The 23609-nt window shown below is 38.8% G+C and overlaps 1 protein-coding gene across 1 annotated transcript in view; it reads right to left on the bottom strand.

Moving 5' to 3' along the window:
* The window catches only part of RNF180 (ring finger protein 180), a 138893-nt gene that overhangs the window by 13900 nt on the left and 101384 nt on the right, over positions 1-23609 (bottom strand). Inside the window, 2 exon segments of the mRNA XM_054809652.1 lie at positions 3520-3645; positions 9421-9646. Coding sequence (XP_054665627.1) covers positions 3520-3645; positions 9421-9646 — 352 coding nt within the window.

Raw genomic sequence — 23609 nt, 5'->3', positions numbered from 1 at the left:
GCTGACAAATCAGCAAAATTATGTAGTTGCCATCAGCGCCGCTGACCTAAGACACACTTAACTAGCAGTGCTTGGGTTCTGTATTTCCTGTCTTAGTGTACTATAGGCATAACAGATGCTCAAAGACAACACTTCCCAGTAATGTGTGTCTCCTTGAGGCAGAAAATTCACTTACAGTGAAGACTGTAGACTGTAAATGCATCTTGTGAGAAATGCATGTGCGCAAATTAGCTTTTTGTGATTCCACAAGCTATACTGAAGAATCTGATGGATCCTGGATAAAAAAGGAAAGCCTTCTGATGAAGAAGCATTGCACGGTCCCACAACTGCAGTCTTGAGTAGTATGACAAAAGAAAAAACAACTTAAAAAAAGAAATAAGGAAGTAAGGAAATTAACTGAAAGAAAAAAGTGCAGTAAGGAAGGATGGAATATTAGGACTTGGGAAAAATAGCTCAATATAAGGATTATTCTGAGACACTTCTTATTCTCCAGCATTGCTCCTTATAGCTAAAATCAATGCTGCTCCTTCTATTTTCAGTAACACCATCTTGTTTCTTTGTTCTGTAGATCACAGTGTCAGAAACTTGAATACCAGTACCACTTTTTTCTTCTTTTTAAACAGAGAAGTATGAACTTAAAACTTAGTCGAGGCAATTCTATAGCTGTAATTTTTCACAGCTGATAACACCTTTCCTTTATTGCCTAACCGAAATCACGATACCAAGAATCTTAAATCAAGAAAGTAAATTTTAAGGTGTTGTACCCCAATTTTAAAGACAGAGAGATGTATCAACAAATGTATCAACAGGTATTACTAAAAGCTTTCACAACTTTTTTTTTTAAAATATGTGAGAAATTGCACATCCTTTTCTCCAGAGAATGATTACATAAAAGAACATGGCAGATGTGACCTACTGAGGTGGTGGGAATGTCCACTGGTATTAGCAGGCGTTGAAAACTCCGTATCTTGCAATCCTTGACTGATGCAGAAGCCAATAGCTTTTTATTAAGTCACTAAACAGATGAGATCAGTAAAGAACTAGCACAGATTTCATTGTATGCAACACTGGGGGAATGTTTTCTAGATTAAGTATTTTAGAAAAAAAAAAGATAAAAAGAATTACTCTATTTCTAAATAGGCTTTCCCATTTTCAATTTAATCATCATATTTTAAATAAAAACATTAGCTTAAAAACAGTTGGAGGGAATTTCCTATTAGCCTAGCAATAATTATATCTTGAAATAGTCACCAAGGGCTGTAACTCACAGGTTTCACAATCCCTCCCTCTCATTCTGAACTTCTAGCTATGTATTATCTTCAAGCACACCTACAATCATTCTCTATATGCAGACAGCCAGCACCCTTTTACAATGTTACCATCACTATCTTGACTACTCTATCCTGTATCTCTGGTCTCTTCAGTGTATTTCTACCTCAGATTTATGCAAAAACTTTTGAAATAACTGTTTTAGGCCCAGTGCACTAACTGTCTCAGTCCGGGTTTTTTTTTTTAATTTCTGCCCTTGACTACACCAAAGTCATGTCAAATTAAACATCATATTTTCAATTTAAATTATCATTTCTTTTAGTCCGTATTTCTGGTATCAAGTTACTTTTGGAGACTTACCATTAGTTTGTGAACTTTCTGTGACTGTACAGTGTTTATAGACTGCAACTACAATTTAATGGCATGCAAAGGCTACACTTAGGATGTTATTAAACTATAAATATATGATAACAGGATCTAATTGAGCATATTTGCTAGTAACTATCCTATTGAAACTACACTATTTATTTTTAAATCTACTTGAGGAAACCATTATTTGAGATGTTATTTATATTGTGCATTTACATTTGAAAAAAGTTACCAATACTCAAAACAATAACTAATGTATTATCTTTGTTTACCTCAAGATATTTTAGAGGAGTGTTTAAAATTAGCTTGTTAACTTGCACATATCTTAAAAATCTGAATGGTAAAAGAAGATTGGCTTTCATTCTTGAATAGCATTTCCATTTTCTCATTAACCTATCCTTGACCAAATAGAGCATACCATTTACAGAGCAATGCCATAAGTAAGGTTTATGAAACAAATGGGAATTCTGTTATTGATTTTAATTGGAAAAAAATACAGTGCAGTATAAGGAAAAACTACCCTGGAGCAATTTTCATCAGCATGAAAGCACAAAAGTGCTTCAGTGCTGAGGTTTCTTTTTATTTTTTTTTTCTGAATTACCCCTGTGGAACGACACACCCAATTTTCAGACAGCACAACACTGAAGCTGTATGACCTCTCTAGATCTTCCTTTTATTTTTAATTATCTGTGTTTTGTAAAAAGCTCAGGATGGTAGCTTTTCATATTTATGTGAGACCTAATTCATAGGACACTATGGAACATATATGAACTATGTCACATACACAAAGTAATGTAATACAATAAACCAATTAGCTCAGCATCAGCATCCACACTACATTAAGTGCGCTTAGAGAGAAGAAACACTTATCTTTGTTTTTCCTGCCAACAGCCTCCCCTCTGAGTAATACCAAAGATGATCTACCAGCCTTCAAACTTCTCAAGTCTGCTTACTTTTGATAGCTAGGAGCGTTTCTTGTTATTTTCAGTATCAAATTGTGAACTGGTATGACACAGCTTTGTAAGTGGAGGACCAGAATTTATCAAATTTGACCTGTAGAAAGGCCTGGGTAGACTCATAAAAGGATGTACTGTTTTACTTTTTCCACCTACTTTCAGAAGTAATCTATATTGTTCTTGCAAACAGGAAAAATATATCTGCTAGGAAGACTCAGCACTACAGAAAGTAACTATATAAGTAAATGTAGATGAGGCCTGGTGAAGAAAGGCTTTTAGACTGAAAATAGGGAAACATGGGTAAAAAGTGGATCCCACATTTCAGTGGTCTAACTTACATGTTTTTCAGTTAAAAACCAGTTAATAACCATGAAAATGTTTAAGCGTTGAAGTAGTAACAAGAGGACTCAGCTTTCTTCATATAATAAGCAGAAAACAAAGCTAAAACACCCACACCATTTACTCCATTTTGTATGTATAAAACAAGCAATACAGAATAATATATATGATATTATTCCAACTTTTTTATATGACTTCTTTCATAAAAGACTGATTCTGATTTTTTTTTTTGACAGGTCTTTCTTGACCACACTCAGAACCAGTAACATTTTCCCAGAGTAATTTTCTTTATTCCACTATGCAGATGCAAATTTTTCCAAACAGTAAACTACATACAATTATTGTGGTAATGTGCACAAAATTAAAGATTTAAGAATGAATGAAAAGGTACACATAGAAATTGTCTTTTTACAATTTGTAGTTTAGATTCAGAGCACTGTGTATGAGTCACCCAGGAGAATTTAACTCAGCTCTACTTTAATAATCATCCATCTCTGATTTCCTATGGCATGCATTAGCTAGAGATGTATTTTCAAATATTATACTCAAGACTGAGTGAAGTTTAGGGAAATATTAAAAAACTTACCTTCAAAAACTCTGAAGGCTTTCTTGCAGCTTGGTAGAGGCCATTTTGCAGAATTTGATTTTTGAAAATTTTCTTTTAACTTCAAATATTCCATAGGGAAAAAAGATTTGGTAGAGTTGTTCAGTTCTACAATAATTAATGAGAAGAATGTATACATTAGTGCTGTAAATATACCAATAATTTGCATATGTTTATACTATAAAAATGCCTTATCTACTGTGTAATCCTTTTTCTGATTATAACATCTCTTAAATTGTTTTAAATTCATATAAACCCAAGAACAAGTCTTAAACATGCTGTTTTGATTCTGTTCCTCTGCAAAAAAACATTAAGGAAAGATGTCTAATTCTAGCAAAATGAAGTACAGGCTATTTAACTTACCAAACTATGATGTCCTCTATGAATGAAAATAACATCTATCAAACTGCGTGTGGTAGTGTTTTTTGTTTAACACCATCACTCAGTAACAATCAGTAATGCAAGGAGAGAGGAAGAGTCTGAAAATTTTATTGGAGATTTTTTAGACATTGGGGATTAACAGGAATTAAGAAAACATTTGTGAAATGATTAATGACACATTGCAAGAGCTGACATAATTTATTAATCTCAAGAAATTATCAGCTTCTCGGGATATAATTTGAGGAAGTATCTATGTGGACTGCAACTCAAAACTGTCAAAACTAACCTATCGGTACCAATACAACAATGGAAAAATTTTTTAAAATAACCATATTTTCCTACCACAGAAAAGAAGTGATCTGCTGATAATAGACAGAGTTGCCAATATAATAGGTTAACTATTAGGGAAAATAGGTTAACTATAGGGAAAACTTGAAAACCCTGTATTTTGGCCTTTCAAACCACCATGGCTCCAGAGACATACTAATAACAGCAGCTGCTATTATAATTCCGTCTGTACCTTAAAATAAAGAACGGGCCCTTCACAGATCTTTGAAAGGCTTATGTATTATTACTTTACCTGAGTCATTGCAATCGTACGTATTTTTTCCATAATCAGTATTTTATGAAAGGATCAAATCTTTTTCTCTAGTAAATTTGAGAAAGCTAAGTTTTTTGTAGCCAGGCTCCAGAAAGAAGAAAAAATTCCAAATGCCCTTTGGTTGCAGTAACTTTTTCTACATAAGAGGAAGGCATTAGCAGATTTGAAGCAAAAAAAAAATATACTGGTCCTATTCTAAAAATTATCCTGTATTTTACCATGTCAGAACACAGGTGGAATGAGGCTACACAACACATGCAGAGTGCAGAAATTTCCAAATCCCCCTCTCTCATATTAGAACAGCGCTACTGTATCCATAAACCTCTGTCAGTGAAGGGAAAGAGGCCATTTTCTCTCCTAAATGTAAAAGGAACAAGCTAGCGGTTTTTAATTTTTATTTAAGAGCTTTATATGCTTCTGAACATATTTGAATTAAGTGCTATTCGGATTCAGAGAAATAGCCTCTGATGAGACTCTGCTTGCCTCACACAGCATCTACAGAGAATATTTTAGTTTCCTTCTACAGGCCATAAAAATCGACTCAGTTCTTTCAACTTTATTGTCCAGATTTAAATACTGAATGCCTCTGCTGAGGCATCTAATTCCTGTTTTTCAGAAAAGGCAGTGGTGAGAACTCTTACTGGCCTTTAGAAGGTTGCTTGGTTTGGCTTTTAGCTAAAGATCCTTTCAGGCCGGCCAGGCCACCTGCCTTTCTGTATGTATGTGAATCTTTCCCTTGTCTGTGTGCCTGGACCTCTCGTGCACAACCACTAGCCTGAATCTGTGTCTCTCCAAAGTGGTGGATTTATTGTACATAAGTGCCAGATCTGGCCCTTCTTGGAAATGCTTAACAGAAATGAAACTTTATATGAATGGAAGTGTGGAAGCCAGTCCCTGGCTCACTCTTTCCCCTGATAGGAGAGGTGTTTAAAAGACACTTGGAAGTGGGTTGCTGCAATCAGATCAAAAGCTGTTGTCTTAGGTGTATCCTGGGCATCCTATCATCAGACCAGATGTGAGTTTGTCCAGATGGGAGAAGGGCTTTTAAGAAAGCCTTTAAGAAAGATGGGAATCCACGGCAGACACCAGCAGCGCAACCTATCTGGACTGAAACTCACTCTCAAGGGAATCGGTGGAAAAGGCTCACTTGATCAAGGCAACGGGCAAGAGAAGTGTCCTCATGGGTCACATCTGGCTTTGTGGCTCTGGGTTAAGCACTCTTTTTCTTCGTAATTGGTGGATAATTGACCTGTTAGCCTTAGCCTTCACCTTTTTTTGACGTTACATGTAAACTTCTGTTGCAGTTATGTTCAGTTTGCAAAACTGTACAAGCTAAAAAGTGAACACCACCAAACTGTATGGTACAGTCGACACGCTGGAGGGAAGGGATGCCATCCAAAGGGACCTTGACAGGCTGGAGAGGTGGGCCTGTGAGAACCACATGAAGTTCAAAAAGGCCAAGTGCAAGGTCCTGCACATGGGTTGGGGCAATCCCAAGCACATCTACAGGCTGGGCAGAGAATGGATTGAGAGCAGTCCTGTGGAGAAGGACTTGGGGATGTTGGTGGACAAGAAACTAAACATGACGTGGCAATGTGTGCTTGCAGCCCAGAAAGCCAACCGTATCCTGGACTGTATCAAAATAAACATGGCCAGCAGTTTAAGAGAGGGGATTCTGCCCCTCTACTCTGCTCTCGTGAGACCCCACCTGGAGTACTGCATCCAGCTCTGGGGCCCCACCATAAGAAGGACATGGAGCTGTTGGATTGAGTCCAGAGGAGGGCCACAAAGATGATGACAGGGCTGGAGCACCTCTTCTATGGAGACAGGCTGAGAAAGTTGGGGTTGTTCAGCCTGGAGAAGAGAAGGCTCTGGGGAGACCTTACAGCAGCCTTCCAGTACCTGAAGGGGCCTACAGAAAAGATGGTGAAGGACTGTTTATCAGGGAGTGTAGTGACAGGACATGGGGTGATGGCTTTAAACTGAAGGAGGGTCGATTTAGGTTAGATATAAGTAAGAAATTCTTTACTGTGACAGTAGTGAGACAGTGGAACAGGTTGCCCAGAGAAGCTGTGGATGCCCCCTCCTTGGAAGAGTTCAAGGGCAGGTTGGATGGGGCTTTGGGCAACCTGGTCTAGTGGAGGGTGTCCCTGCCCATGGCAGGGGGGTTGGAACTAGATGGTCTTTGAAGTCCCTTCCAAGCCAAATCATTCTATGATTCTATGATTCTGAATATATGCTTAAATGTTTTCTTTTTGAGATATCTTTGTAAAATAAAATGCAGCTATACAAAAAGAAAGGTGCAGAAAGTATCCAGAATAAATTATTGAGGGAAATAAGACATCCCAGTTGTACTATTAGAGAAATATGTAAAGAAACTTTGATTAGTGGCTGCACAAACCTACAGCAGCAGTGACTTTAGCATTAACTTTTAAAAGGCTTAGTAAGTGTCCTGAGGAAAAAAAAAAAATATTTACTACCCTTTACATTGGTCTGGCACCATCCATCTTCCTTAATGTGCTGATTAATGTGTTTATGGTATCATCATCAGTATTTCTTTGTTGATTTAAAAGCTGCTCAATATGTTACGCACTGGGAAATTACAAAATATTTTTTCTTAAGGTACGTACAATAAAACAAAGTAATTTTTATGTATCTGTTTTCAAATATAATGTAAGTCAAGCATATATTGCTATATACTGAATAGCAATATAAACAGCTGCTATAAGGCAATATGGATTTCTCTCATCTGAAGTTGTTAACACTAACCACATCTCATATACTGTTACGGCTCTCTACTTAAAGTAGATTCTCTATTTATGACACTTTAGCCACACAAATCCTTTTCCTAAAAAAAATTACATATCTTTTTTAATATTTACACAGAATGGGTTAGGTTGTAAGGGATGTTTTGAGATCAACTAGCCCAATGTGCTCAAGCAGAGTGAGCTACAGCAGGTTGCCCAGAACCACATCTGGCTGGGTTTTCAGTGTCTCCACAGATGGAGACTCCACAGCCTCTCTGAGCAACTTGTTTGACCACTCTCACAGTGAAAAAATGTTTTCTTGTGTTCAGATGGGATATCATGTGTTTCAATTTGTGCCCGCTGCCTCTCGTCCTGTCAGTGGGCACCACTGAGAAGAGCCCAGCTCCCTCTTCTTCATTCCCTCCCATCAGTTATTTTTACACATTGTATATTAAGTATTCAAAGGCTACAAATAATCCTGGTAATATTTCACTTAAATGACAGTATTTTAGATGTGTTGAAAAGTTTTGCAAATACATTTTAGCAAGCATCTATATTCTCTCTTTGTGCCTTCCCATTAGTATTTTACTGCAGCAAATCTGTTAAATAGCTTTTTTAAAATTTAAATAGTGCTAAACCAACTAAAAGTAATTCTCTATTGGTGAAACTCACTTCATCTGTACATCAAATCCAAAGGAGCATCAAACATTAAGCAAATGAAATGAGAACAGCTTGAAACATCTATACACCAGCCAGGCAGGGTGCTGAGAGTGCTCAGGCTGCAGCTTTCCATCCATTTTCTCTGCTGCAGTGCTGACATAGTCAGTCCCTATCCTTGGCCACCAGCAGCTCCCCAGTGAACCATCCTGGGGCAATTAGTTGGTCTGAAAAATGCCTCTCCTTCCCACCCAAACGAGTTCCTATTTAGTCCAGTCAGTTCCTTGAACAGGTCTGCCTTCAAATTATACAAAGTTGTGCCTGTGCTGAGGAAAAGTCTGTGCACAACCAGGAAAAGAAGCTGGGGAGCTCTGACGATCAATGTGAAATTATACTTTAATCTACATCCCCAACCTGTCATCATCACAGCACTCTCCCAGTTTAAAGAGGATCACTGCAAGATCTCTGCACCATGCAAAAATAAACAAACACTCCTGCATGGCTGAGTCATTTCCATTACTTTGTGACCTGTCTATGCACAGTTTTAAGTGCTGTAAAGGGCCTAGCTTCAGATACCATAGTGCAATTTTATCAATGGTGCTTGAATTTACCTTTTAAAGCTCTAGGCATAAAACACTGACTCATGCTGTTCCAGGTATCTCATCTACAGCACTACTTATCCTCTTCTATCCCTGTACCCACTCTGACATCAGACACCCCTTATCCACTATGTCTTCCTACTGTTAAAAGTCAGGAACACTAGAGATGAAAGTGTAAGGGGCCAGAATTAGTTAGGAGGATTTGATAGTTCTGCCAGCCTTTATTTTCACTTCTAACTAAATTAAAGCCATAAACCAAGAAAAGAGCATTTTTTTGTGTCATTAAGTTAGTAATTTTAAAAATGCTTTTCTGGTACGATATTTTGAGAAATGTTTATTATGTCTGGAGTTAGTGATTATTAAGCAAGAGGAAACCAAAGAAATGCAAAATACCAGAACTTCACTTCAAAAATCAAAAAGTTTTAAAATATGCATCCAGAATAGTTTCTTGCCACTGAAGAAAGCCTGCATGGAATAGTCCTAGGAAGCATTAAATGCAAAGAAAACCTCACAGTGGATTAACATGACCAAATTTTGCTCTGCATGCGTTTTTAATGTGGTCCATTGCATCTTTTCTTTTTCTTTTTTTTTCTTTTTCTTTTTCTTTTTCTTTTTTTCTTTTTCTTTTTCTTTCTTTCTCTTCTTTCTCTCTTCTCTTCTCTTCTCTCTCTCTCTCCCTTTCTGCCTTCCCTTCCCTCTCCCCTCTCTCTCCCCTTCCTTCCTCCCTCCCTCCCTCCCTTTCCTCTCTCCCTTTATATCTTTCTCTCTTTCATTTTTATTACTATATTTGGTTAGCAGGAGTTTACTATACTTTTAACTACATATTTATTCAGTCCAGAAATACAGGAAAGAAAGCTACAAATATTTTTCTGTATTGTAAATACTTTCATTTTTATACCTGTTTGGAAAAAGACTCTGGCAATTGTAGTGCGACACAGTGGACATGGGGTGCTGGCTGGATTGTCTTTGGCAAGCATCCTTAAGCAAGGTTCACAAAAGATGTGATGGCATGGATAGCACATGTAAGGATTGAAATAAACATCCAGGCACACTGCACAGAGATAGCTTTCTTTATCTCCTCTGAGTTCATGTTCATTGTCTGTATGCAGGTTATCATTTGCAGTCTGCAGGAAGAAAAAGAAAAAGAAAACATCTTTTCACAGCTCAGCTCATAACTGGTTTGGATAAACCAATCGGCAGGACGGTGACTTTAAATAACGCTTAAGAAGTTGGTATACATTGGTGATATTCTTAATTTTTAATAAAGGTTACTTTTAACAAGATGATGAAATGTAGTGATAAGACAGAAATGTCACAAAAAGCACTCCGTGGGAAAGAACAGAAATCATATGAGACAGTAAAAAAAGGAAATAACAAAACCAAAAAGGCTGAGTAAAACCATACTATCATCACATTTCTTCCTTTAAAATGAATTTTAACAATTTATTTGTAACTTTATTACCAAGATACCTGGTTACTTTGCCAAGAAAGGCAAAACAAACCAAAAATCTCTACAAATAACCCATGGATTGTTCTGCCATTGAAAGGAAATTTGTGAAGGGCATGTGTGGTGGGTTAGACCCTGGCTGGGGGCCAGGTGCCCACCAGACCCGCTCTCTCACTCCCCTCATTCACTAGACGGGAGAAAAAGTATAACAAAAAGCTTGTGGGTCGAGATAAGGACAGGGAGAGATCACTCACTAATTGTTGTCACGAGCAAAACAGACTGAACTTAGAGAGGAAATTAATCTAATTTATTACTAAGCAAAACAGAGTAGAGGAATGAGAAATAAAATCAAATCTTAAAACACCTCCCCCCACCCCTCCCATCTTCCTGGGCTCAACTTCACTCCCGGCTTCAACCTCTGCCTTCCCCCAGCAGCACAGGGGGACGGGGAATGGGGGTTACGGTCAGTTCATCACACGGTGTCTCTGCCGCCTCTTCATCCTCAGGGGGAGGACTACTATCATCGTTCCCCTGCTCCAGCATGGAGTCCCTCTCACGGGAGACAGTCCTTCATGAACTTCTCTAACGTGAGTCTCTCCCATGGGCTACAGTCCTTCACCAACTGCTCCAGTATGGTCTCTTCCACGGGGTGCAGACCTTCAGGAGCAGACTGCTCCAGCGTGGGTCCCCCACGGGGTCACAAGTCCTGCCAGCAAACCTGCCCTGGCGTGGGCTCCTCTCTCCACAGGGCCACAGGTCCTGCCAGGAGCTTGCTCCAGCACGGGCTTCCCATGGGCCGCAGCCTCCTTCAGGTGTCTCCACCTGCTCCGGCGTGGGGTCCTCCACGGGCTGCAGGTGGAATCTCTACACCCCCTCATCCTTCCTCCATGGGCTGCAGGGGGACAGCCTGCTTCATCATGGTCTTCACCACGGGCTGCAGGGGGATCTCTGCTCCGGCGCCTGGAGCACCTCCTCCCCCTCCATCTGCACTGACATTGGTGTCTGCAGAGTTTCTTACATCTTCTCACTCCTCTCTCCAGCTGCAAAAGCTCTCTCCAACTGTTTTTTTTTCCTTCTTAAATATGTTATCACAGAGACACTGATAGGCTTGGCCTTGGCCAGCGGCGGGTCCATCTTGGAGCCGGCTGGCATTGGCTCTATCAGACACAGAGGAAGCTTCTAGCAGCTTCTCACAGAAGCCACCCCTGTAGACCCACCTGCTACCAAAACCTTGCCATGTAAACCCAACACAGCATGCTTCAGCAAGAATAATGAATAACAGTTTGAAACAAGCCACAACTTTATTACTACAATCTGCAGAATCTAAACCTTAGAGAAGAAAGTCTGGGAACCACTAACATCTTCAGCAACTGCTTTTTTTTGCCAGCACATATACTCTGAATTTCTTTGCATTGATGTATTTGTAGGGGGACATAGCTGGACTTCCCAAAAGGGGTACATGCCACATGAGTGTAGCAATGTGTATTTGTCCTGCTTTGCTCTTGTAAGATGACTGAATCTTTCCATGTAATCTGAAGATATTACACTAATGGCACCTAGGGTATTTGGCTTAAAGAAAAAAATATTTTTTTTTCATTGCTATGGGAGCCATACAAGAGACACTGACTTTGCTCTAGCTCCTCTATCCACCCTCTCTGTTTCACAGGTAACAGAACCCAACGTAGCTGTGTTGGGTTTGCGTGGCAGGGTTTTGGTAGCGGGGGGGCTACAGGGGTGGCTTCTGTGAGAAGTTGCTAGAAGCTTCCCCTGTGTCTGATAGAGCCAATGCCAGCCGGCTCCAAGACGGGCCCGCCGCTGGCCAAGGCCAAGCCAATCAGCGCCTCTGTGATAACATATTTAAGAAGTAGAAAAACACTTAGAGAGAGAGCTTTTGCAACCAGAGAGAGGAGTGAGAAGATGTAAGAAACTCTGCAGACACCAAGGTCAGTGCAGATGGAGGGGGAGGAGGAGCTCCAGGCGCCGGAGCAGAGATCCCCCTGCAGCCCGTGGTGAAGGCCATGGTGAAGCAGGCTGTCCCCTGCAGCCCATGGAGGAAGGATGAGGGGGTGTAGAGATTCCACCTGCAGCCCGTGGAGGACCCCACACTGGAGCAGGTGGAGGCACCTGAAGGAGGCTGCGGCCCGTGGGAAGCCCACGTTGGAGCAAGTTCCTGGCCAGACCGGTGGACCCGTGAAGAGGGGAGCCCACGCCAGGGCAGGTTTGCTGGCAGGACTTGTGACCCCGTGGGGGACCCCACGCTGGAGCAGTTTGCTCCTGAAGGTCTGCACCCCATGAGAGGGACTCCATGCTGGAGCAGGGGAACGATGAGAGAAGTCCTCCCCCTGAGGATGAAGAAGTGGCAGAAACACCGTGTGATGAACTGACCGTAACCCCCATTCCCCGTCCCCCTGTGCCGCTGAGGGGCGGTAAGGTTTGAAGCCGGGAGTGAAGTTGAGCCCGGGAAGATGGGAGGGGTGGGGGGAAGTGTTTTAAGAGTTGATTTTATTTTCTCATTCCTCTACTCTGTTTTGCCTAGTAATAAATTAGATTAATTTCCTCTCTAAGTTTGGTCTGTTTTGCTCGTGATGATAATTAGTGAGTGATCTCTCCCTGTCCTTATCTTGACCTACAAGCATTTCGTTATGCCTTTTCTCCCCTGTTTAGTGAATGAGGGGAGTGAGAGAGCGGGTCTGGTGGGCACCTGGCCTTCAGCCAGGGTCAACCCACCACAGTAGCCCAATATGCAACTGCCTTGTAGTATCAGTGACTTCTTGCCAGCTCCAGTATCCACACTTAATACCCTCATGCCCCTTGCTCAACCACTGCTCTGTACCTACATCTTTTCTAGTCCTCCAATGCTAGTCCTGAAAGTCCTTCCAGACACCTATTATTGACATTAAGCACACCTGTTGATGCATTTCTACCTAATAAATAGCACTCTGTGCTAGAGCAGCTGCTTGATTTGCATACCCACCAGCTGTATATTACGCAGGCCACTTTTGACATTTATAGGTCATGGCAGACAAGCACTGCCTGATACTGGTATACCAAGTACTAATGACAATTGTTATTTTGTGCCTACTGCAGAAATGGGAGTCTCTAGATCTGTTTCAGAGATGATTACACATACGGCTCAGTGGTTTGGACTTCTGTTGTTTCTCGTCATAGTCAGTCCTCTTCTACCTGGGATACTGAACACTGCAAATAATGAGTAAGCCTTAAAAGTATGGGCAATGTGGAATACATTTAAAAATACAGAGCAAAAGTATTTAGCCAGAATTTATCAGTTCTGGAGAAGCACTCATCCTGCCAGTCCATCTCAGCCTTTGCATCGCACTTTCCAGAATACCAGTTGCCAAGGAGGCTTACAAATTATGGTTTGCTATGACACAAACAGTCTGGGCTTAGCACTGTGTCCAAATGTAAGCTCTTGTGCAACCCTAAGCATCAATAACTGTGTGGCTCTTGTAGTGCTTACCTCAGCACTTATCACTCCAGCTTGATTCCTCCATGCCAGACTTGAGATGGGCCCAGAAAACTTCAGTGCGTACTGAAATTTACTGCAGAGGCAACGAAGCTGTACTGACAAGCAATCAGTGTAGGTCTGGCTGGAACTAGCTTCTAGCTTCCCTAGCATCTACAGAAGCTGGTCCCACACAGTAACAACTGGGACTATTCTAGTTCCGTGCTGTGCTTGGAGCAGCACTGTATTAGAACTGATCAATAACACTGTTTATCCCAGACTGTCTCTACACTTACAGCACAGACAACCTGCACCAGAACAGAATGGCAAAAGGTAATTGAGAGCTGATTACGGCTAGGTAATTTTAGAATAAAGGAAGCCTCATAATACCGTTTATTTGACAAAAAGTGGAAAATAAATTGCACAGAAAGTGAGGAAAGTGGTCTGAGCTTAATACATGACAGAGATGACTTTGGCAGAAATTAGGAAACACTAATACATTGTGACAATAACAACCCTCTCCATCCTAGTCATGTGGACTTGGCAGCGCTAGGTTAACGGTTGGTCTCGATCTTAAAAGTCTTTTCCAACCTAAATGATTCTACAATTCTATGACTCTATGTAAGGATAAAATCATAAATAATAGCTAGCACAAAACCAAACAAGACGGGGGGGAAGCAAGCTTTTGCTGCCTGTTTTTCATGAGCGCTGATTGGAAATGAAATACACAGTGTGTACAGGGGAGCTGCCTGTCTCATTGGCTGCAAGTTAAACATCTTGCATGAGCCAATTAAGTAAATGAGGGAGCTAGATGCAAAATGGCTGAGGACTCAAGGGTAGTGAGTAATGAGTCTTGGTTCTGAGATAGGTTTGCAATCACTATAAGATGCACAGACAGGAGAATCTCAGAGCCAGCTGCAATTAGAAAGAAGATCAAAATTACTCTAATGTGCAAACTAGACTCTAGTTTGCTTAGTGGATCAGAGGAAAAGCTGTCTTTTCTACAACTTTGTGCCCCTTGTCAAAAGACCTATCTAGGCACAGGGCATCATTTACTACTGCAAAGCTAAAATCAGAGCAACTTCCTTATCCAAGAAGCTAATGAACAATAATTTAAACAGGCATTCTTTTTTTCTTTGCAATTAAGTGGTGCCTATATGGTCTAACTACAGCCAGAGCTTTGGTGTTTAAGAGCTTTACAGGCTTAAACCAGAATGTTCTTGCAGAATTATAGTACAGACAAAACTGATAAAGGCCATGTGGACATCAAGGACAGTGATGGGAGTAAAAGATTGCCAAATACTAACAGGAAAACCCTAAAAGCAAAACTGTTATTCCTAAGAAATGAAGGAGAGGCAAGAGCCTTCAAAAGTTTCCATCCTCCCAAGTCACTTGGGAACTGCTAATACTGACTGTATCACCTGATGGTAACCCCTGATATTTCACTGGTTGGATGGCAGAAGGATGTTAACAAAAAAAAAAAAAAAAAAAAAGAGAGAGGAACAGAGGATTTTCTGCTTGAAAAACCTATCAAGAACGTTAATTAACAAGGAGTCTAACATAGTTTGGATTGACTACATCAAAGTATTTGCCTCAGTCCCACATTCAGAGAGAACACATACACCAATGAATAACATACTTAATGTAAGATTTGCATGTAATCATGTGAAAGACCTAGAACTAATGGACGTAGGCACTAACAGGAAAAAATGCTATATGTATGCTAACAGTAAAAGGAGGTTCACAGTAAAATTTGGGAGTATGATCAGAACAGTGATAAAACTAAATAAAGCACATATAACATTTGCCCCAAGATGCCAAACTAAGAAAAAAAAACTTGCAAACCCCTTCATTTTAAACTGACCAATTTAGAATGCTTTGTAAGCTCAAAAATGTCCACACTTAAAGGGAATGATGACCAAGAAAAAAATCAGTTCTATACTTCACATGATTATCTTGCAAAGATAACTGCCTGAAATAAAACTTTGGAAAAATACATTAAACTGTATTTCATAGAAATATTAGCCCAGTAAAGATTAATGATCAAAGGTGGAATATTTTAAAAGGCCTTGAGGTTAAGTAAACATTAGAGAAAGTTTCCCATATATTTCACTTTTTAAACAGAAGAATGAAAGCTTAAAGATACCTGTGTACGCTTTGTCAATGCAAACACAACTCCAAATTAATGAGTAGCTAGTTGACTTACTATTAGTGCATAATAATTGTGCCAATAAATTGCCCTGAAATGACAGCAGAAGAAGAATCTAAATGTCTCATAGGGCTACATTCTTCTACTAACCAAGAGTTAAAATAGGAGAAAGCCATGGAGTCTCCTTCCCCACCTAAATGAAACTGGATGTGAAAGCAGAGTCAGGGATAAACCATTCAGCATGGACATGCCATTTTCAGGGGAGCGCTTGGCAGTGTTGTGGTACTAAGAATGAGAAATAATCTGTATAGTCTGGGAATGGGATATGCTAAGCACAACAGTGCTGTGCAGTACGGAGGACTAGAGAAACACCTAGCAGTGTGAGGTGGTGGCCTGAATGATCATGTGCACTGTGAAATGGCTGGGCATTAAATAGCACAACATCATGCAGAAAATTGTGCAAGAGTTATAGAGAGCCCTGTGGAATGGAGACTGGAGAAACAAGACAGGTGCATTATTAGTGTGTGGCCCACCAAATACATCCAAAAGTTTTCTCTTAAACTGAGAAAGATTATTCATCCTTGCCATAAAACTGTGGAGATCCCATTCCAGACTGCATTTGTAACATAACAGTGACTACATGCTCCACTGGACAATGATAATCTTTTTCAGTAATTCCTTAGTGAAAGATACTGACATATGTGGTGATCAGAATATATATTCCATTAGATGTTACACAGACTGGTTAGGAGGGGGAAAAAATTCTGCCTTTGTATGCTTAAAGGTGAAAAAAACTGTAGTCTCTTTGTGGAGGCAACTCCTTCACTGTTCTCTTAGATGAATAGTACCCCAAACTATCTCAAAAGGGGAACAGTGTTGTGGGAGGCTCAAGAAGCCATATTTTCACCTTCAAAAACCAGAAGGAAGACGTGATTTGCTGCACAATCACATAACTCACATTTTGAAAGAGCGCAGTGTGCTTATTTTCCTTTGTTCTCTTGGAAGCTGCCTCTCAGTAATCTGTTCCATGCTATTTGTAAGCTGTACATAAATAAATCTATAATAATTTGCAGCTCTAAAATAAACTTTAAACCTTCAGATATAATATATAATCAGAATCATACACCCTAGGTCTGAAAAAGTTTGAAAGAATGAATATAGATCTTGTTTTGTACAGGAATGGATCAAAAAGAAATAAATACTTCTTGGTTGCTGCTGGAAAAAAATAATCAGCAAGTTTAGCCTGATTTCCAACAGAAATGCACCTTATGGGAGTGCCATGTCTATCCATCTGTCAGGTTGTCCCACAACAGCTTTTGAACCCATTAGTCAATTGTAACCAAATCTGATACAAGGGTTGTGACCTCAGGTATATTGGCTTCCTGAAAATTTCATAAAAATTGACAGCTAGATTGAGCAGAGAGACTGAAATGAGTGCCATCACTATGGAAAAGTCTGTGGGTGCTTTGTTGCTTTGTACAGAATTTATCTAGCCTAATTTCTGCAGACTAAATTGGTGACTTTTTATGGGGTTTCAAAAACAAACTCAGAAAACAAGTTCAAGTCCAATTTTAAAATGTAGGAAAAACCCTACTAAAAATCTTTACTAGCTAAACTAGCAGAAGTTCTTCCAAATCAAGCCATAAGGTCCACCGGGGTTTGTATGCCTTTGAGCACTCTGTTTTGGTTGACTGGTATGATGAATGCAAAAGGGTATTTTAGGTGTCTGGCAAACATAAGCTTGAAACACATAAATCATAATAGGGCAGAGGTGCCAATGCCCATGGCTTAAATATCTGCACAAATCAATAATTCAGTCTGAACTCCCTGCACTCTAAATCTCTCCCCATACAACATTCAGAAAAAAACAAAGGCAAGCCAAAAACTTCAAAGCAGAGCAAAGCAGCCTAAGCCACTCCCTGGAGCTACTGCCATGTACTCTGTTCAGATCCTCTCTGCTGCATTTAGGTTGGATAAATTGCTCAAGGAGAAAAAAATGAAGGACATTCTCTTCGTTCTTCTTCTAGATAACTTGTGTTTAAAGGTAACAGTGATTTTTTTTCTTTTTTAATTCTGTATCCTTTAGAAGTAGCTTTAGGCAGTGGAGTTATTCATCTCCTGTGATTAAATGCTTTGCAGACCAAGGCTTCTAAGGCAACTACTGATAGGACACCTATACTTTTTGTATATGAGGCTCTGAAGAGACAACAATAAATGAATATAATAAACAATGAAAGTGAAAATCTGAATGTTCTCAACAGATATTTGCACTCTAACCTCTAGTTGGCCTCTTCCATGTCAAAGAGAAAACATATTACCTATCTTTCTGCTTCTCAGAGAAGATAGGCTCTTTAACACTCTAATTCCCCTCCCTCTCTATTTAAGTTATCAAAGGTTGTTCCAAGGTAATTTTTTTCATGAGGGCTACTGCTTTTCAGACATGAAAAGACTTTTTGACCCTCCAAACTTTGGTTTTTTCCACAGTCTAGCAGTTTGCCTAATCAAATATGCTTTATTTGATTTGTTTAATCAAATATATGTACACATACTAACTTCTATCAGTCTTGAATTGTTTCTGTCTTTAGGTAACAATGGCTACCATAGTATTACTACAAGCTTTTCTTTAATCCTGAATGATCTCATAGTGAACAACACAGGCAAGTTAAATTTCTTATCTAGTTAAAGTTTACTGGATTATTATGCATAGGCCATAGTTGAGAAAGTTAAGTATCAGGTTTTTAACATTTACTGTATCCAAACATTACACATGCTACAGAGCCAGGTCAATAACTCTATGAGTTTATCATACTCCTTTCTAAGATAATTATCCAGTCTATTATTTTAGTATCTGAGCACTTCATGAGTGCAACTCATCACAACTAGTCTGGTTAGCTGAATTTATTTTCTCTAACATGCATTAAAATTTCTTGTACTTGCCTACTCTGTACTATTGCCAACCTACTCAGCTATGATGAACTCATGAAGTTCTGCACAGTGCCGTTTGGACTTGATTAGGTGACTGCCTCTGCACAAATCATTGGTGAGTCATTAGAAGGTCCAAGTCTGTAAGCCACAAATTAAAATGCATGTATTAAAATTGGATAGCATACAGAAAAGATACTAGAGATTGAAACAGTGAGCCAATAGCCTGAATATGAGATGTGCATAGAGAGCAAATGATGCTTGCTAGTTATGAACACTAATGTGTGAGCTGGCACTAGTAGTGTTTTCTCTTGTTCAGGTGCAATAAGACACAGATCAGAGGAAGGACCAAATGTGCTAACAAGGCCTCATGTAGTCAGTGAATCTTTGAGAACTGCTCTGAGTTCACTACTCTTCTCAAAAGACGTTGCGTTGTGCACCCTGAAACATACATGAGTCTTCTCATATGCTGGCCTGGAAAAATTAGCTTGAAGATATTGTTGAAGCATAAAGAAGGAGATGGGAAAGGAGACAAATTTTTTGGGCCCAGATGGAAACACTCGGGATAACTGGGAACTAGGAGCTGAGCAACTGATATGCATGGACACAGGACTTTCCTTCAGTGCTTACAAACATCATCTGGTGCAGCTGTACTGGAAACTACTCCTTATGACTACTAAGCAAGAAGTCAAGTGTCCAGAGCCAAGGAATTATGCATTTCTTTTAACCCATGTGATGTTGCCCCTTTGATGAGGCCATTCAGGTCAGCAGAGCAGAGGACTCACCAATGGAAGATGTAGGGAAATGAAAAACCTGCCAGTTCTATGGAGCCTTGTAAGGCAAAAAAATTCTTCAAGTATTGAATGCCAGGACACCTTCATAACCACAGGGTAAATGTCGCTATAGAAAACCACCGGAAGACTACAGCTTGTGCTTGCCCAAAAGGAATTTCTTCTCTTGCTGCCTACGTAGACTGCTTTCAAAGGCTCTGCAGAAATTCAGTACACGTTACTGAGATCACCTCTAGAATAACATATCCAAGTTTGAACATCTACAATTTAAAATTGACATTGAAAACCAGAAAGGGCACAACAAAAACATATAAAAACCTAAAATACATCCTAAAACACATCCTAAAACAGAAGGCAAAATAATTTAATCAACTCAGTTTTTAAAAATCTACCATAAAAAGTAATAAGATTCCACATCTTACAGATGCAATTAACACTTCAAACTGAAAATAAGTCATAAATTTGAACTGAAAACAATAACAATTTAAATGGATTATCAATGTGATAAACTCTCCACCACTTACAGGCTACATATGTGGACTATTTTTTCCAAAATTGCTAATCTCATGGCCTGTAAATTAACAGAGTAGGTGTAAGGCAGCGCAAAGTCTACAGGAGGCTATTTATCAGTGTATAACTATTACAGCCCCACTGCAGACAGAAGTTAACTAAGAGACAGCACTAGCACTGAAATGGCTGGATTAATTCAGCACTCTATGGAACATAAAGCTGATCCTTGTACACAGGCACTTCACTGGAGTCTAAGTAGGTCCAGCCTGCATTTTTCTTCTCTGGAGAGGCAGTTACATTCAAAAAATATCAAGGCAATCTGACAATATCTGACTTTTATAGACTTAAAACTATTTAAAAGAAACAATAGAAAACATGACTTACTTAGAATGAATTTAAGATTTACAGGATATATTTATTTAATCTGATTGTGCAAGGGACCATGTCTTTTCTACACACTTCATTAATTACCAAATTAATTAATGAACATACTTAGAACATTTTTTAAACTTTCAGTTAGAGATTCATTGAGAATTAAAGAACTGTAATAACCTCAGTAGCCTGTTAATGACAAACATCATTAAATATTAGTAAATGCATTGTTAATATGATTTCATATGACTGCATTGTTAATATGAATAAAGAAAATTTGAGGATATAACTAGAATACCTTAAGAAAAATAAATTTATAAAATGCCTTGATGCATTGCAAGTTAACCAATTTGTCTCACTGAAATATTTTTATTTCAGCAGATCTTTAATCTTATTGATGTCAGGAGATAAAGGCCTATTTTGTAGAAGTAGTGAAAAACAAAACTCAGAAAAACAGATAAAGGAGAAGAAAACAATCTAATATCTTTTCTTTTTATTCCTGTACACACTTTACAGCACTAGAATAATGACTATTTAATTGTATTACTGATTCATACCATTTTAATCAGGTTGAAACAGGCCACACAGAATTGAATATCCCTTGTGCCAGATGTTGTAGATGGGTATTATGCACACATCCCTTTTGTTTTCATGCATCTTATACATTTCAGTTTCTAGTTACGGCAGATTTGATATTATTTAAGCATTTTTTGTTATGCAATTTGGTTAATCTCTGCAGTTCCTTCTATGGAATAATTGAGCCTTTAAGCTTTTGGAATACACACCTAAACTGGCGGCTCTAGATATTATTACCCTCTTGTATATTTCTCTTAGGAGTATCATATTTATTGTTTAAGAAACATCTGTAAACATAGCTTTTATGAAGATCTCTTGAAGATCATGGCAACTACTTCATTGACTTTTTATACAGTATTATTAAAATAATGTAATTATCAAAATGAATTCAGAGAAAGGCCACTGGAATAAATATTACCCAAAGTACTTGAACCACAATCATCTTAATGCTTTAATATTTATACCCACCTCTAAACTAGTATATAAGAAATAAGTGCCACGTCACAAGCCTATCTTAACTTTTATTTTGATTTTGCATTTCATAAAGCACACATTATTTATTCACGCATTTAAGAGAACGATGTGAGCATTATAGTTAAGTTGGCAAATGAAGCTTCACGCCAAAAATAAATATGCAGAATAGAGCACCCAGGCACAGCTATTAGAGTCACTACACTCAACAAGAAAGCAAATATTAATAATCATTCATGTTTATTGTAACCAGTATTTCAAACAAAAAGAGGAGGAAAATTCATTTGCAGATGCCTGCAGAACCTTCTGTGAATCTCCTAGAGCCTTGATGCAATATAAAAGGTTGTGTTGGCCCTTGTGGTGTGAATTCCATGCAGAGAAAACATCTTTTTTTACAACTTTTTTTTTTAACAAAAGTTGTAGGGAAAAAAAGGAGAGTACTGTTCCTCCTTTTGGTATGACAGATCTCCTTTGCATTTTGGAAACTGAAACAATGTAGAACTGGCAGTAATACGTGTGCTAAACATGCTGCTGAGGTTTACAGACATATTTGGACTGGAAGGTTAAATTATAGTCCTGAAGAAGTACACAAGCTGCAAGCACAAAGATTGCCTTCTGTCAGTTAGATCAAAGCAGTTGCTATCAACATCTGAAGAGTCCTCCTCTGCAGTACAACAAGAGTACAACTGCTCTCTAGTACAACCTATTAGTTGTTCTTGTACATGGTAAAAAGACAGTTTCCTGTCAATTCACATACATAAAGAGCTAGAGAATCAATAAAATATTTCTGTTGAAATATTAATGTTGTATCTGTAAAAACAACATATCTTTTAATTTTAACAAAGACATTTGCAGCACTGAAATAACAGACAATTGTATGCATTTAGTTTTCCATTCTACTTCTAGGCTTTGTGTGAAGGTATATATGTACTATTACTCTGTTAGGGAAAATACTTATAACAAAATGTCTGTAAAAGAATGTCTGGAACAGTGCTGCTATATTTTGGCAGCTTTGCATAAATATAGTCATAGTATATCTAATAACACATCTGAAATTCTTCTTGTCATTAAGCGCAAATCTAAAGCACATTACAATGATGCATGACACAATCCAAGTTAACAGATAGTATACCAAAGACCCCTTCATGCAGAACACCTACTCTTACCATTAAAATAGGTCTCTTCCCCAGCACCATACTGCAGAGAGCAGAGTAGATGACATCGGAAGAGTGCTAGTCATAGATGGAGGTCCTCTCCTGTTCTGAACAGCATTTACAAACTGTTTATAACTCAATGTATCTCCACTTCTGGAATGCAGCTTTATAAATAACAACATGATTCTACAGAGTTTAAGTTTCCTACCAAAGCCTCACTGTTCCTGGGATTTGCCAGCTCCAAGTTACAGTTGTCTCTGTACGTATAGTCTACAGCAACTGCATAGCTTTGTCTGCTATCAGTTATCAAAAGATCAATATGATGAGAGTTACACTGCTTCTGGCTGCTAGATATGGTTATAGGAGACTTACTACTGTGCTGCACAGAAAGATGGGTTTGCTAAACTTAACTCTTGCCATAGGCTTTTAAAAAAATGTCTTTAAATAAATTTTATACAAATACCTTATTAGTATCAGGTAAACATGACCTTGTTTTCAGTCATTAACTGTGGTGGCTACATGATTACTCAAATTTTATTAATGTGATAATAACACAAGCTGGGGTAGAAGTGAGAAAGTTCTTGCCTTTTATTCATCAAATAAAAGAGAATTTAGGTAAAAACCATCACAATGAGGACTTAAAAGAGGTATTTAACTGTGCCTCTATCTGTATTTACCTGGATACACATTACTGTATGCCCAACCCTGATCCTTTAGCTGGGCACCTGTCAAATGTGACATCCTTTCTCTGGGCTAGGTGTCCACAGTGTCCCTTCCATCCAGCTGGGACATGCCCACCTCTCACCCCAAAAGCAAGATACAAACAGGAGACTCTAGATTTATGAATCTGCAAGTACCTTCTGTTTCCACAATCGATACATAGTGACATATTATGGTAAAAGAAGGATTCACCTAGTGAGATTAATTGCTTTAAAATAAGTCACCCTAAAATTAGGAACCTACAACTATATTTGGACAAGTAAATCATTGTCCCAGTTTTCCAGTTTCCTTATCTGGATGGAGCAACTGAGCGATCATATTGCTCAGAACAATCATGCCACCTATTTAAAACATTTTGGCCAAGTTTCTTATACTCAATTTAATTATTGATTACATAAATAGACTCCATCTTGAAACAGTGTATGAAGTACAACATTCACTTACACTGAAGGAAAATAAAGACAAGTAAAGGGTTTCAAAGAAGAATATATATCTGAGAAAGTTAGGGGAAA

The sequence above is a fragment of the Grus americana genome, chromosome Z, assembly GCF_028858705.1.
Source record: "Grus americana isolate bGruAme1 chromosome Z, bGruAme1.mat, whole genome shotgun sequence".
NCBI lineage: Eukaryota > Metazoa > Chordata > Aves > Gruiformes > Gruidae > Grus > Grus americana.
The sequence above is the reverse complement of the archived record's forward strand: the minus strand, read 5'-3'. Positions and strand labels throughout refer to the sequence as shown.